General features: G+C 33.4%; 1 protein-coding gene and 1 pseudogene across 1 annotated transcript; both read right to left on the bottom strand.

The window, feature by feature from the left end:
- Nucleotides 1-5834: 5834 nt before the first annotated feature.
- On the bottom strand, nucleotides 5835-9057 carry LOC137810658 (methylsterol monooxygenase 2-2). Its single transcript, XM_068612045.2, has 7 exons — nucleotides 8845-9057; nucleotides 7926-8063; nucleotides 7060-7205; nucleotides 6808-6927; nucleotides 6510-6722; nucleotides 6335-6415; nucleotides 5835-6177 (listed from the first exon to the last, which is right to left on the bottom strand). Exons 1-7 carry the CDS (start codon nucleotides 8872-8874, stop codon nucleotides 6090-6092), a joined length of 816 nt encoding a protein of 271 aa, XP_068468146.1. The 5' UTR covers nucleotides 8875-9057; the 3' UTR covers nucleotides 5835-6089.
- Nucleotides 9058-11964: 2907 nt separating this feature from the next.
- Nucleotides 11965-13383, bottom strand: LOC150028994 (uncharacterized; annotated as a pseudogene).
- Nucleotides 13384-15461: the final 2078 nt, after the last annotated feature.

The following is a 15461-nucleotide window of genomic DNA, read 5'->3' as shown; positions in this document are numbered from 1 at the left end:
AAAAACCAAGAAAAACAACTTTGACAGATCGAGCATCCAATTTTTTTCTATTTGTAGTTGTGGTGCTTGAAAAGCAGAGATAACCAAAAAAATTTAGAAAAGAGAGATCACATGGTTTTCCAAGAAGTTTTTCATAAGGAGTAATATTAGAGAGTAGGGGAATGGAGTAGAATTAATTAGAAAAGTGGCATGATGAACAGAAAATTCCCAAAATAAAGGGGGGGAGATTAGCTTGAAAAATTAAAGCACGAGTAATATTTAAAATGTGTTGATGTTTGTGTTCAACAATACCATTTTGTTGTGGTGTTTCTACACAAGAAGTTTGGTGTGTTTTACCTTTAGAAGCAAAAAGATCATGCATACTAAATTCAGATCCATTATCAGTGCGAATTACTTTTATTTTAGTATGAAATTGAGTTTCCACAAAAGTTATAAAGTTAATTATGTGAGTACGAACTTCTGATTTATTATGCAGCATAATAGTCCATGTATAGTGAGAGTAATAATCCACAACAGTAAAAAAATAATTAAAACCTCGCATAGATGTAATGGGATAGGGTCCCCATATATCAAAAAGTAGAATATCAAAGACAATAAGTTTTCATTTCTTTCATCTCCAATTTCAATTTCAATCGGTAGTTTAGTTTTCCTTTAGTGTTCTTCATCTTTCCCCCGATTGATTTTGTGTTCTTAGCTTGTTCTTCAATTTTCTGTTCGGTTCCTTGTGTTATTATTTCATTTGTGTTTAGTAATCTTGTTCCATGGATGTTTACAAGGAGATAACACTCTTATTGAGTTTGGATCATCATTTTGGAAGGCTATGTCTCCATTGATGACTCTTAAGCTTCCTTGATTCCATTTCTGTTTTTCAGCTTGTTGTTTTGTTGATATAATTTCGTTTTCATTGTTTAAGCACTCTTTGATCCTTGAATTGTTGTTTTCATTCTCATATAATGTTGTGTTCAAGAGTTTAAAAGTGTCTATGTTCAATCCAACTCATATCATGTGGTATCTAGAGCTATGGTTATGTGCAAAAAAAATTTTGAGTTGCTGGACACTTTGATTCTGTTTTGTGATTAGTAATTCTGTTTTTCTGTTTTTGAGTATTTCTTGCTGTTTTAATTGTTGTTAATGCTTTGTGCTTGAGTCATTTTAATTTTTGAATCCATACATGTTTTGTCTAGTCATGTTTTTTCCTATAATGTCATCAATTCCTTGTAGTCCTTTTCTTGCTATCTTTGGTTGATTGCTTTTATTTGAGTTTAAATTTTTTGGTTTTTTTTTTCTTGATCCTTTGGTGCATTTTATTTTTAGGTTTGAGTTCATGCTTGTGTATTAGATCTATACAAGTTTTTATTCATCATTTCTATTGTGTCTTTGTAGTTTCTTTAATTCTGTTTTTCATTCCAGTATAGGTTCCTCTGTTTTTCATAAAAACGTGTTGATTGTTTGGTTTATCAAATTTTCTGTGTTTACTGGAAAATTCTGAAATTCTGGAATTAAGTAGTTTGAGGTGTTACAAAAGAGTGAAAAAAATAAGTACATCAAAATTAAATTTACAAAAAATATTATAAATGAAATACGAACAGTGTGTAATTCTGCCGAAAAAAATACGGTAATCTAGCAGTGATTTTGAAAATTTTATTACAATTAATTGGCGTACTGTTTTTGAGTGATTCCAGTGCCAATTTTTAGATAACATCTTGAATTTCCAGTGGTTAAAATTTCACATTCCAGTTCGCTTTCTACAGTTCCAGTTAAATTTTTTAAGTCACGCACGGTTTTTAACAAAAAAAAATTCCAGTAGCATTGTTTTTGTTTTTCTTCATCTATTCTAGTACTATTCTTTAGGACTCCTTTGTGTGCTATCCTTTCTTTGTGTGCCTTAATTTTCTTGCTTGTCTTTTAGTTCATATTCTTTTCTAGTTTTGTCATATCTTGCATTCTATTTTGGTTTAGCTTTTCTTGCTTATACCTTTTCTTGCTTGTCTTCTTTGTTTCTCTAGTTTTTGTGGTGATTTATTCCTTGATTAGTGTGGTTTGCTTTGACATTTTTCATTTGAATTTCATCAAATCCACAAGAGAGGCTTGGTTAAGGAAATAACACTTTCTTGGAGTGGTTTGAGTACATTCTTTTGGCCTTTTCCAGCAAGCTACATCTTACTTTCTTTTGCTAACAAGTTTCCTTAATTGTTTGTTGTTGTTTTTGTGTCTTTTATGATCATGGATAATTTTTCTAGTGGAGAATCCTCCAAACCTTGCTCACCTCAAAAGGCAGCTCTCTTTGAAGATTTGAAGAATGCTAGACAATCAAATGCACAATATCTTGACATGATAAGACAAAAGGATAGTGAGCACTCAAGATAGTTAATCTTTCATGAGAAGGGTATCCCATTCTATAATGTCAGAGGTGTTGGTTCTTCATATTGCAATTAATATAAGGAACAAAATTATGTGGTGTAGTGTGTGAAAGAACAAAAAAAAGAATTGAAGAGATACAAGGCAATAGTAGCTTTAACTATACCAATCTTCTCGTGAGATAAATTGTCCTATATTATGCATTAAGTATAAGTGAAAGTTAAAGTGCGGGTAAGTTGCAAAGATAATTTGGAAGTGGAAATAAGGTTTAATTTGAATTGAGGCACGTATAACAAATACTACAAGATATGATAGCAAATATTACTATACTGATAATTCAAACCCCTAAGAAACTGCATAGCACGATCTTCACACTTTCTTTGATTTATAACAATTTCAATTGAACAAAAGCATTTAACAGAGCAAGTGCAGATATGATTAGGTTTGAAATTTTCCAATTCATCCCAAATCATGCGCAATTTAGTAAAGTAATCAATCACATAAAGATCGCCTTGTTTAAAGAAGCAACCTCTAATTGTAAATCGAAAATGCGAGATAAATCACCCTGAGAATATCTGGTTTTCAAATCATTCCAGATATCAAGAGCAACATTCATCCAAGTTATACTTTGTCTAATGGGAAGAAAAACAAAATGAATTAACCAAGAAACCACCATGTTATTGCAACGCAACCAAGCCGAAAAGGTAGGGTTATTCTTTGGTGGACAAGGATGAGTGCCAAGAATGAATTCGACTTTGTTCTTGGCACTGATAGCAGTTATGATTGAACGACTCCATGAATGGTAGTTGGTCAAATCAAGAACTAGGGAAACCTGAGATGCAACGAGATTCTCACTGGGGTGCAAATACAAGTAGTTTCTTAGAGGTTGTTCCGATTGTATGGACAAAGTAGCGTTTTTGTCAACCATTATCTACGACAACAACAAAAAATGGTCAAGATGCACGAAGAAGAAAGAAAAAAAAAAAGCAAAGAAAGAAGAATTGAAAGAGAGATAAAGAAGAAATCAGAGGGACACAATAGAGCTTTTCATCCAAAGAGCTTTGATACCATATTAAAGTTCAAGAGTGCAAGAATCAAGCTAATGAAGCCATTGTGAGTGCGTGAGGCAGAGAGAGCAGCAAACCCTATTAACAGAGAATGAACATAATGAAGAGGAAAGAAAACGAGCAAGAGAGTGAAAAAAACTCTGAAAAAGTAAATTGTATTCTATGTATCAAAGAGTAAACATGAGGGTGTATATATAGAAAAAGCAATGCCTAACAGTTGACACAAAATAACAAAAAGAATTAAAGGACCGTGGCGGTCCAACCCAACTAAAAGAGTTGCCTTTATCAATAAGAATTATCAGTTAATCCTTAAATTCAAATGAAATGTTAAGATTAAAAAAATACTTTTTTCAGGGTGACTCTAGATGAATAAATAAAATTTTTATTAGTGACAACTTGTAAGTTGTTTTTATTCGTCTTAGCAACTACTTTTTCCAACTTAAAAAAGTCTTAATTAATTACAATTTGATATTAATAAGTGCTTTTATAGCCATACAAATATTTATAGGATATTTATAACGTTGAATTCCAATTGCAATATTAATTTTGTTTCTTTTAATAAGTGTCCATGTAAAACACGTATTATGAGATTCGATATGAAGTTACGTGCATAAAACGCAATCGAAGAAATTGCTAACAAATATCAAATAAAAGGAGGGAGGTGTAAAAAGAAAGAGGTATAGGCATAAGTTATCAATAGAAAGAGTAATTATAACAAGTCATCAACATGAGAAAGAGTAATAAAAAAAATGGTGTGAAACTTTGGATGCTAATACATTCCTTTTTCTTTATTCTCTTCTCTCTCAATCACTGGTTTTATAAATATTAGAGGTTGCATGCATGTTATCTATTTTCTTCTCTTTATAATTTTGACTTCAATCCTTATTTTCTTCATGATCAAATCCTATTTTATAAACGGTAATAAGTTAAGAAGTACATCCATCCGATTAAATTTTTAAATAGAATAAGTTTATCTAATTAAATTTTAAATAGAATAAATTTATTTTTATTGTGAGATCTCTTTAATATTTATAATCTTTGTTTATCTTAGACAGTTTGGATTAATGGAAAGCTGAAAAATTAACATGAATTTAAAGTAGTGATTGAATTGGTTTGGTTTGGTTACATTAAGTGAACACAAACCAAAGATATACTAGATTTTAATTTATTTTATATTTGTAAACATATATTTTTAATTAAGAAAATATAAACGGTTACATAAAATTTTCCACCAAATTGTTTTTTCCATCCCTAAGGAAAACTCTGTAACACTAAAATTTTACTATATAATAATTTATTTTAAATTATATATAAATATATTTTTTAAATAAAAATCATAAGCACATGTGCTATGATAAGCAACGGGTGCTAGATAAAATAAAATAAAATATTTGACACCTTTTTAGAAGAAAGACACCAGTTAATAATTTCATTTTAATAATATAATAGTATATATTGTTACTTTAAATATAAAAATATAATTATAATATTAATAGAATTAGTTGTCTGAGTAGTAGTTGTTTTTTTAATGAATGGATGAGATATCAAATTTAGGGTTAAAAAAAGGTCATATCAGGTGGTAATGGATCTTACAGGAAGCACCCCAATTTTCTAACAGTTATTCCAAACATCATTCACGTCTGGAGCAAGCTAGCCTCACAGTACTTATATACCTTTGACCAGCCTGCCTTCCATTTCTCAAAACTCACCATAACGTCAACCCACAAAATTTAAATTACACCAACACTTGCATAATAATTATTTTTAAGAGTATACTATAATTGTTTTTAAATGTTTGACAATACAAGGATTTTTACTCTTCTATATATAAAAAATAATATACTTTGTTTCTTAACAGTATATGGCAAATGATTCAAATTGAAGGCTTGTCATGAGTAAACATAGCAAATATGTTGCGGGAGTGATCTTAACTAAATCCCTAGAAACAAAGCCAATTAATTCTGCTCATTTGTTAAAAATAACAAAATTATGTTCATTTTTTTCCGACTTGCTTTCACTCTTGCGGAAAATACCTAAGCAGGCGAAAGCAGCCACTAGTGTTGTTTCATAGTATTTTTATGTGAGAAAAAACTTTAGAATTTGAATTCTTCAAAATATACTGATTTTAATCTTTTAAAATATATTAAATTCCTTTTTAATATATTAAAATTATATTTTAAAGATACAGAAAAACCAAAACTTTATCAGGCACAAGGTATCACCTATTTCAAATGTGGGATAAGACATTGAAGACTAAAAGAATGTCAACAAATCTTTGTAGACAGGGCATATATGTAGGATCAATTTATCCAGGATCGTCAGTGGATACTTGGTTATCTTCTCTGTCTCCATTGTCACTTAACTCCATTCAATTCAAATGACTTTTATATCAAACAAATAACATTCATCTGCGTAAGGAAAAACTTGGCCATTATCAAGAATATTGGATCACCAATGGGAAACATCCCAAAATTGAAATCACCGTCACTAAAGAAGTTTTATATAACAGCATGAATGTCCAGAAAAACCCACCAGCACTTTGTAGACAAGACCAGCTAATACAATAACACGAACACATAAGGAATTGACAGGGCATTTTTCAAATATGCCCTTAAGTTGCAAATCAACTTTCTAATGGTCGGCAGATATTCCCAAAATTTTATTCTAGTTGTTCTTTAGCTCGCTACTGTCTTCAATTTCTGTGCTCTTCAATGCTTTCAACTTTCTGTAGCCTGTATCAGTTCCAAATATCCTAATACGACAGCAAAAATGTCGTGTACCATTGTCAGTAAGTCAGTCACCAAAATTTTAGGGCATTAAGGCATCACAATATGTCAGTTAAGCCACTTTACATTCTAACCATCATGAAACAACAATAATTCTTTAAGAACTATATGCTCAATACTTACCGGTCCATGTAAGTGAAAGTCGAAGAATAATTGCCAGACTTGGTGTACAGTAAACGGTGATGATAGTCATGGAAATCAGCTCTGAAAGTGATGATACAAAGTTTAACAAGAGGCACAATAGCAGAATAAACCAAGTGGCTGGTGTCTAGTGAAGGAGAAGGAAATTCAGACTCACCCCCCATACAATGGAAGGAAGTTCGAAAGACTCCATGGAAAATGGTATCCACAATGAGCCTCAACTGTCTCTAGGACTCTCAGAACCATCCATAACCAGAGAGTTATCAAGTGGGGCCCAGTGATGGCAGGACCAAAAATGGTAGCAAACCCAAGGAAAAGTATCTCAGCAGGATGAGCATATTCAGAAGTAAGACCAAACGGTGTAGCATACCTTCACAATGGCAAAAAACCCTTTAGTAGTCTATGGATAAGAAGTATAATAAAAGCTAAAATTCCAAACACAAAAATTAACGTACTCGTGATGAACACTGTGCACATGCTTGTATAGCCATTTTGTGTGCAATATTCTATGTCCCCAGTAGAATATAAAGTCCTCCAAAATGAAGTAAAAGATTATTTGAGTTAGAACTATATTCCTGCAAAATCAAAATCCAATCTTGCTAAATAAGCTTAATAGAGCACATTCCAGACATATTAGCTTTAAAAGCAACAAGCATGGGACTCCAATGTTTAGAATAATGACAGTGCTCAAAAGAACCTGAATGTACCAGGACGGTAGGGGAAGACTACTCCGCATGCCCATGTATGTGAAGACTGGATATGAAAAAATCATAACAGGTAGATTGACACCAAAATGGTAAAGCAACAGGCGAACAATGCATTTCTCCTGAGCTGCAGGACTATTATTTTTTGCCTGCAAGAAAGGAAGATTAGCAAGAAGAGTAAATCTTAGACTGTAGTCGGACGAGGATTCAGTCAGGTACAGAAAAAAGGACCAAGAGAAAGAGGACGAATGAGTAGCATACTAATACTAAGTGACATACAATAGAAACAAGAAAATTGATGGCGTGTCAAGACCAGACAAAATTTAACTTCTGGTTTCATTTTTCTAAAGTATGTAGCAACATATTTACGGCTGAAATAAAAATGTATCTACATATTTACAAGTGAAAATGGAAACAAATTTATCATTTATACCATTATCAAGGGGGTTCAATCAATACATCATTCAAATATGGCATGACAAGTCTAAGAAAATTATGTTACATATTTTGAATGTTTTGTTTGAATCAGCCAATCCAGAGGTTGGGAATCAACACCAAAAAGCATTGTTAGAACATCAACGCATGTAAGACATACAAATTAGGAAAAAGATAGTGAAAACGGAAATCTCTAAGGACTTCTTCACTTGTAAAGACCTGGACAGCATTGTTCTTAGCACCAAGGAAACAATGTAAAGGAACACGTATATCAAGTCAAAGCAAACAATATTGAAGCAGTTTACCTTGGTCATAACTAATGCTCATTCTAAATAGAAAAGCAACAAAAGATAAGGCACTAGATTTCCATCTTGGAGAACAAAATGAGGAATCATCCAACATTGAGATAACAACAAACATCAACAAGAGCAGACCTGAATTTTGTAATGGCTCATCCACCCTGCCCTCTCTAGCCATATAAAGGGAAGTCCAGACAAGAAGAAAACGCCCTCGTGTAGAAAGAAACTTCCCAAACACGCCAGTTGAAAGTCACTGAAATGTGTGATCAAGTACTGCAGCACAAATAGAGCAAGTAAGAGAGAGAATAGCATTTCCCAAAAAAAGCGAAAAGGACCAGACATCAATTCTACTTTTGGTAAACAGTACAAAATATGTAACCATGCAATCTACAGGACCTGAAAGAGTCCGAAGCCAAAATGCCAAAAAACCAAAAATGCAATAGAAATCACCTCCGTGAACATGCTAAATTATGTGTTCCAACAAGGAAAGGTTTGAACCTAGCTCCGTTCACAAACATTTCCTTTACACTAAATACTGAACAGTGAAAAATGCATTTTATATTCCAAACCTAATATTCCAAGCAAAGGAATATTTTATAATTATAAGCGGGTTACAAACTCTTTCAATAATTTACACATACGCATCTGAAAATCAAACAGCACTGTCAACACAGTCCGCACAAACTCCAGCAATCTATTTCACGCGCCAATAACGACGAGGCAACACAAATCAGGAGAGGAAAGTGAAAAGCATAATCTAAAAAATCAAAGACACTAGAATGATCTAGAGCAACAATTGAAGTTCCAAATAGAGAGCAATGAGGCATCATTAGGCACAGTATCATGAACACAATCACTAAATAAATCAATCAATCAAGCAAGCACCGTTTATGATTCCTAAACAAAGCCAATAATGTACACGCTCTCTTCAACTACATCAAGAAACAGAGAAGAAGCAAGGATTAAATCAAAGGGCGAATCATTCGGTGGAATTGGAAAAGCTAACGGAAGCACAAAAAGCGGCGACAATTGAAGAAAATGAAAAGAGAAGAACCTGCCAGCCAGATTCGAGAAGCGAAGCCATGGACGAGGGGCGAGGAGAGAGATTTGTGAGAAGACAATGTGCGTGTGTGCGCGCGCGTGTGAGAAAGAGAGAGAGAGAGAGAGTGGGAGGGAGTGGATGCAGAGTTGCTTTGTGGTACGCCAGATTGTGGTGCGTGTATAAATGAGAAGAGAGGAAAAGGCCACAGAACCAAACAAGTGAAGACAGACTGTAATAACCAATAATCATCCCACCTTTAAAGTTACATTTTTAATTTTCTTTACACTTGCACACTATTTCTAAATTAGTTAATGTAAAAATTAATTTTATCTTATTAAAAATTATTTCATTCAACTATTTTAAAAAATGGTATGAAAGCTTTATGAGATCATATTTTTTATAAATATGTTATATTTTAAATTCATAGAAGTTGAAATAATCAAATATGTGAAGTTGAAATAATCAAATATGAGGACAAAAATTAAAAACGATGCTGGTTTAAACGGGCTGAGAGAGGCGTTCTTTATAGCCAATAACCAAGATAGTATATGAAAAACATATCTAAGAATAGAAATATCATTATAGGTATGGAAAGTGAAAGTTTGACTTTTCAACTTGAGTATTTAAATTTAGTTATAATATAGTAGGAAAAAAATACAACTTTTTTAATAATAAATAAATAAATAATTCTTTCTAGTAAAATTTAGATTAATGCTAACATTTAGATATGTTTTCAAAATTAAACTTTATAGATAAAAATGTGAGTTTAAACCTATTTAAATATGACTATGTTTATCTTTTTTGTTTATTTTTTGTGTGTGTTTTTGTATAAAATTGTACTTAGATAAAGGGACCTAGATAATACGGGAGAGACGATAACAATTGTTTTTTTATCTTTTGGTCGCTCCTTTTTCACCCTTCTTATATTTGTTCTCTTGACTCGGTCGTTCCTCTTTTGCTCTCCTTATGCTCTTTAGCACTTCAACTCTTTAGCTTTTCAATACTTTGGTGCTCAGTCAAGAGTTAACCCACAAAATGTTCTTCGACGATCAAGTAAGTATTTTGTATTAAGAGTGTATGTAATTGATAAAAGGGTATCTTACACTTGTGTAGAAGGCTTATTTATAGTGTTTCATAGTGGGTTATTTCATTCATGGGTCGTATCTGACGTGTATCTTTAATAAAACAGTATTAGCTTATTTATTTCATAATTCACGGATTTATCAGGGTGTTGCCCAGATTTATAAGGGTATTACCCTTATTTGTAGGATGTTACCATAATCGTCATGTATCATTTATTTGCTCTTTAATGTACTTAATCACCTGGTTTATCGGTCGGTCACCGATGTTGAGTGACGTGGCTCGTTTGGACCTAACTAGTATACTTGCCCACGAGGCTTGATGAAGCATTATTCAGAAGAGTTTAGATGTGACTATTGGGTACTTTGAGGTATGAAGTGACTGTTACACATTAAATTCAATGTGTCAGAGATGAAACATATGTCTTTCAATGCGTCATTTTTAGTTTTGCTTTATTTGATCCAAGAGATATAATGGTCCATCTAACCGTGTCGATTCAAGTGCAAGCGTTATGATCCATTGGATTGAAACGATTCTAACGGTTTGAAATGAGACAATATTTCGCTCTCTCGTCCTTAGAAATCTATTAATAGGAGCTCATTTCGAACTTTCTTGTGTTTTTACTTACTTGCTCCGAGTGTGAGTGCTAAGGGAATTTTCGAGTGTCGAGCTGCTTGTTAAGTCTTCAATCTTGTCTTCAAGAGGTTAGTGATGGTTTCTTTTGAGCCACTAGGCATTCCTTCACGTTCTACGTCTTATGAACAAACACAATCCAACCCTAATGAGGTTAGAGATGTGGCTTGTTCGAGTTAGGCGGTCGACCTTGCGCCTTGTTGATAAGTGTCATATTTCAGTAATATTTTATATTAAAATACAAGCACTTATTGATATTAATTAATAAAATAACTATAATATAACCCCTAGATTATGAATTTAAACATTTTTACATATTTTGTGATTATAATTTGAATAAGAACAATTTATTCCCAAATTTGTGTTAATCTCAGGATTTTAGAAAAAAAATGGAGATGAAAGGGCAGAAGGAGAATAGACAAAGATAAAAAGGGAAAATTGGAATGCTCCAGCACTCGCTCAAGCTCGCCTAAGCTAGAAGCTCTCAGAGGATCTTGCCTAAGCGAACCCAATCTTGCCCAGGCGAGATCACTCCAGAGACGTCGGGCTTGTTTTCGTCCAACTCGCCCAGGCGAGCAATCACTTAGCCCAATTCCAAGTAGGTTAAATATGAGGCGTGAGGCACAACCCTAGATATCAATGGGGAGAATAGAAGGTGTTAGAAACCCTAGAGGAGGCAATTGTCTAGGAGAAACATCTTGGATCTTCTTTTCTTGCTTTCCATGCTTGTAATGGTCAACATGAGTGGCTAATTCCAACATCTAGGATTGGGAATAATTTGTTCCAACTCTTATGTATTGAGGTTATATTTAAATATAATATTTTGTTCTTAAATATAATATTAAAACAACTGCACACTATTACATACAGATAAATCCGTATGTAAGTATGTACAGAGTTACATATGGAATCTGTATGTACTGGTGGACATACTTACATACGAATTTATCCGTATGTAATAGTGTGCAGTTGTTTTAATATTTGGTGACCCGAGACATTCTACACCTGCATATATTCATCAACATTCCACTTATGAGAATTCATTCAAAGACAATATTCATTAACATTCAGACCTGCCCATAAATAAGAATTCATTCAAAGACAATATTCATCAACATTCAAACTTGCTAATAAATACAAAACTAAAATTTCCAAATGTATGTCATTAAACAAAAATAGAAACTAATAAAAGGAAATTCAAGTCATAACTAAGTTTTAAAGAAGCTAATAATTATTATAATCTTGACCAAGTGAATTTTGTTGTTCATCGTGATTACTATCATTTTGCACTTTATTATTATCTTGCATTTGATTTTGTTGAGTTGGTTGCAGGGTATTTGGCTGCTGAGAAATATGTTGTGCAGTTTTTGTTGCTTTAGGTGGTAGATATTGCATCATAAAATCTTGAAAGGATTGAAATCAATCATTCATGTGTTGAATCTGCTGCCTAAGTTCAACAATTTCTTCTGAATCAGTTTTCTTATTACTAAATGATGCTTGAGTTTGTTGTAGGTATCAATCAACACATTCGTCCTGACGATCGACACGCCCAACCCCATACTCGTCCTTTATACCTTCCACCTATAGCTTCTAACCAACAACGATTTCTCAATCTTTCCTTCTCAGCAGCATCTAATGGAGTAGATATTGAGGTAGACATAAATTGTGACTCAGATAATGCTTGAGAGAATTTACTTTCAAAATCTTCCTACTAAAATGAAAAATATTTGTTATCAAAGTAATTAATGTACATAAAAAAAATTTAAGAAAAAGTTGAAAAAAACTAACATGTGTCTGCCTCGATCTATCATCTACAAAATCCCTAGTGCTCTTCCGTATATGTGTTTGTTGAAACACTTCATCAACATGGACCGAGCAGTCAAGCTCCTCTATCTATAAAGAAAACAATTTATAAATTAAAAGGAGGTAATAATTAATCATAGATTAATACAAAATTTTATATGGAAGTCATACCAAACGAATAACGTGTTCATGCACTCTAATGGATCCTCTAGTGTGCAAACATCCACTTTTTTCGGACAAACGATTCTTTTTAGCTGTATGACATTTGGATCGATACAAAGGCATGTTGCATTGTTCCAGGAGGTTGTTCCAAACATTATTGCCAATCCATTCCGGTCGTTTACCTTCTTGGCGAGCATCTTTAAACATTTGTGAAAGGGTGTGAGAAGCCTTTGTATGGAAATTTTTCTTAATTTTGTCCTCATCCTCAACCCTCCATGTGACCTTCCTCTACAAAACAACAAGAATCATCAATCCAAATTGTAAAATATAAATTTTTTAAAGAAAATAAAAAACAAGTACCTTAAAACGTTGAAAAAATAGATCCCGGTTAGCCTGTGGAATTGCCCCCCATGTTGGCCATGGCTCACCAAATTGTTGCTTAATGGTGGCAGTGATGGCCTTTGATGCATTTTTTTATGGATAAAACCTAAATACCAAAACAAAGTTAGTCAAAATTATAAGACAATAATAGTAAATTATATAAATTGAATTTTATTATATTCTTACCCTCCCCCAATGGCCTGAATCAGAGGGCGATCACCAGCTGAATGCGTCCCTCCAACATTTGTATATGGGGATGGTGTAATATCTGGTGGGGTTGATGCATTTGAACCAACATGTGGAGATGGTGTTGATGCAATAGCATCTGCTACTGATGGGGTACATCCATGAGTTGAAGAAGGAATATGTGAATTGGGTTGACTAGATGATGGATTTTGGTTGTTAAATCGTGATAACAATTTTATCACATAATTTTTTTCCCTTTTTTTTGTTGTTACTTGGTGATGGTTGATCAGAACCTTCTGATGACATCTATATATATGGCATGAAATGATAATGAAGGTAATATAAGTTTATCAATGGAGAAAAATATATTGAATGTAGTTGAATAAAAAAAATTCCAATAATCATGCAAAAATTTCATCAGCAAACATAAACCAACAATATGACATCAAATTAACTGGAGTAATAAATAGTCTGTTAACAACAACAATACAATACTTCATCAGCAAACATAAACCAACAATATGACATCAGATTAACTGGAGTAATAAACAGTATGTTAACAACAACAATACAAGTATGTTAAAATAGCTTATGAATGTTTGTCTAATTATGTCACAGGTAATGTTAAAGATGTATTTAAATACCTGTGGTTGTCTAAGGCGATGCCAAAAGTACTAACCACGACATGGAGGGCCCTTTTGGGAAGATTACCGACTAAAGTAAATTTGTCAGGGAGAGGGGTCGTAGTTAGTGATAACATTTGTGTTCTATGCCTTGATAGTGAAGAATCAAACCAACATCTGTTTCTGGAGTGTAAAATAGCTTACCAGGTTTGGAACAATTGCTTCAGGTGGTTTGGCGTGTTGGGTGCTTAACATTACGATTTGAAATATCATTTTGAGAATTTTCATCTGGTACATATGAACACTAGACAAAATATGGTTTAGAAAGGTGTATGGGCAGTAGTTGTGGGGAGTATTTGGGAACACAGGAATAAAGTTATCTTCAATCAAGGGAAAGTTGATGTGGAAGAAATTTTTCAGATGGCACAACTCAAAACCTGGTCTTGCTTGAAATATATGACAAAATATTTTAACTACGCCTTCTCAGATTGGGTACTGAATCCTAGCCTATGTCTAAATAGTAATCACTAAGGAAAGGAAGAGAATAGGTAAGGGGGCTATAAGTAAAAAAGGGGGGAGAAAGGTGAAAAGAAGGTAGAGAAATGTAACTAGCTAGTACATGGATTTAGGTTTAGTTGTAAAGATATCTAATTGAAAGGTCCTTTATTTTGATCTAGCAGGGAAAGGTTGTCGTTTTTATTTGTGTAGGTTCAGGAAGAAGGACAAGAGTTGGGTGCAAATGGAAGGTATGCGCGGGAGCCAATCAAAGGATGCATGCTGGATGTGAATGAAGGTAATGGAAGACGCTGGAGGTGCTCTAAGAACAGACGGGTCATGGCATGAAGCAAACTATTTTTTAGATGGACATGTAGTAGCTGGAGCTAAAGGCATAAGTCACTAATGGGTCATGTGATGAAAAATCTGAATTATGCAGCTGCAATTGCAGTTTGTAGTTGCTTGTACATGCTGTTTTTGGTCCCTTTGGTTTCTCTGGCTTTTGGCTCAGTTATTGTAGGAATAGCTTACTGCAAGCTCAAAGCAATGTTGGTTTATCTCATACAAGCTGTGTTAGATGATGTTAAAAGGCCAAATCAAGGTTGTTGCTCTACAAGGCCGATTCAAAGCTGTTGCCACATTGGATTTAGGTATGCTTGGCAGCGATGGAGGAATGTCATAAATTGCTGATGGTGGGGTCTTTGCTCTAAAAGAAGTACTTACTTTGAATCATCTAGGATATGGTCCCTGTTTTAGGTGTTAGCTATTTTATGATCCATGGACGGTAGTTTTTTGTTAGGAAGGGAAGAGGTGTCATATAGATAGATATCATCCTATTTATCTGTAAACTTTATTTGTAAACGGGCCCTAAACCCTAAACCCCTAAAGTATCCCATTTTAATTAATTTAATTCTTTGCTGATAAAAAAAACAACAACAATACAATACTAATTCCTACAATAGATATTATTTGTTAACATTCGCTTCCTAAGTCTATTCAGAGCTAGAGATGTCAAAGTCATCTTCATATTCATCTTCACTTTCTCCCTCTTCATTGTCTTCTTCCCATTCATTTGTTTCTTCATATATCTGATCTTCAAATGATGATACATTGTTTATGTCCACTTCTTCAAGCTCAACCTCTAAATCTTGTAATCTCGAAACCCTTTCAACTTCAGTGACTTCATTAACATGTGACATTTCATCAACTTGATATGACACTTCAATTTCTACATCTTCAGAATTTATACTACCTCTGGGCTTCGTT

This window comes from Phaseolus vulgaris, chromosome 2, assembly GCF_051622355.1.
Source record: "Phaseolus vulgaris cultivar YP4 chromosome 2, ASM5162235v1, whole genome shotgun sequence".
Lineage (NCBI taxonomy): Eukaryota > Viridiplantae > Streptophyta > Magnoliopsida > Fabales > Fabaceae > Phaseolus > Phaseolus vulgaris.
Note: the sequence above shows the minus strand (reverse complement) of the source record. Positions and strands in the feature narration are given on the sequence as shown.

Excerpts from the sequence above, each read along its gene's own strand:
- LOC137810658 (XM_068612045.2), bottom strand. The coding sequence starts at position 8,874 with ATGGCTTCGCTTCTCGAATCTGGCTGGCAG. Across the intron at positions 7,206-7,925 it reads TGAGCCATTACAAAATTCAG|GCAAAAAATAATAGTCCTGC; the intron begins GTCTGCTCTTGT and ends CCTTTCTTGCAG. Across the intron at positions 6,178-6,334 it reads ACTTTCACTTACATGGACCG|GATATTTGGAACTGATACAG; the intron begins GTAAGTATTGAG and ends CTGTCGTATTAG.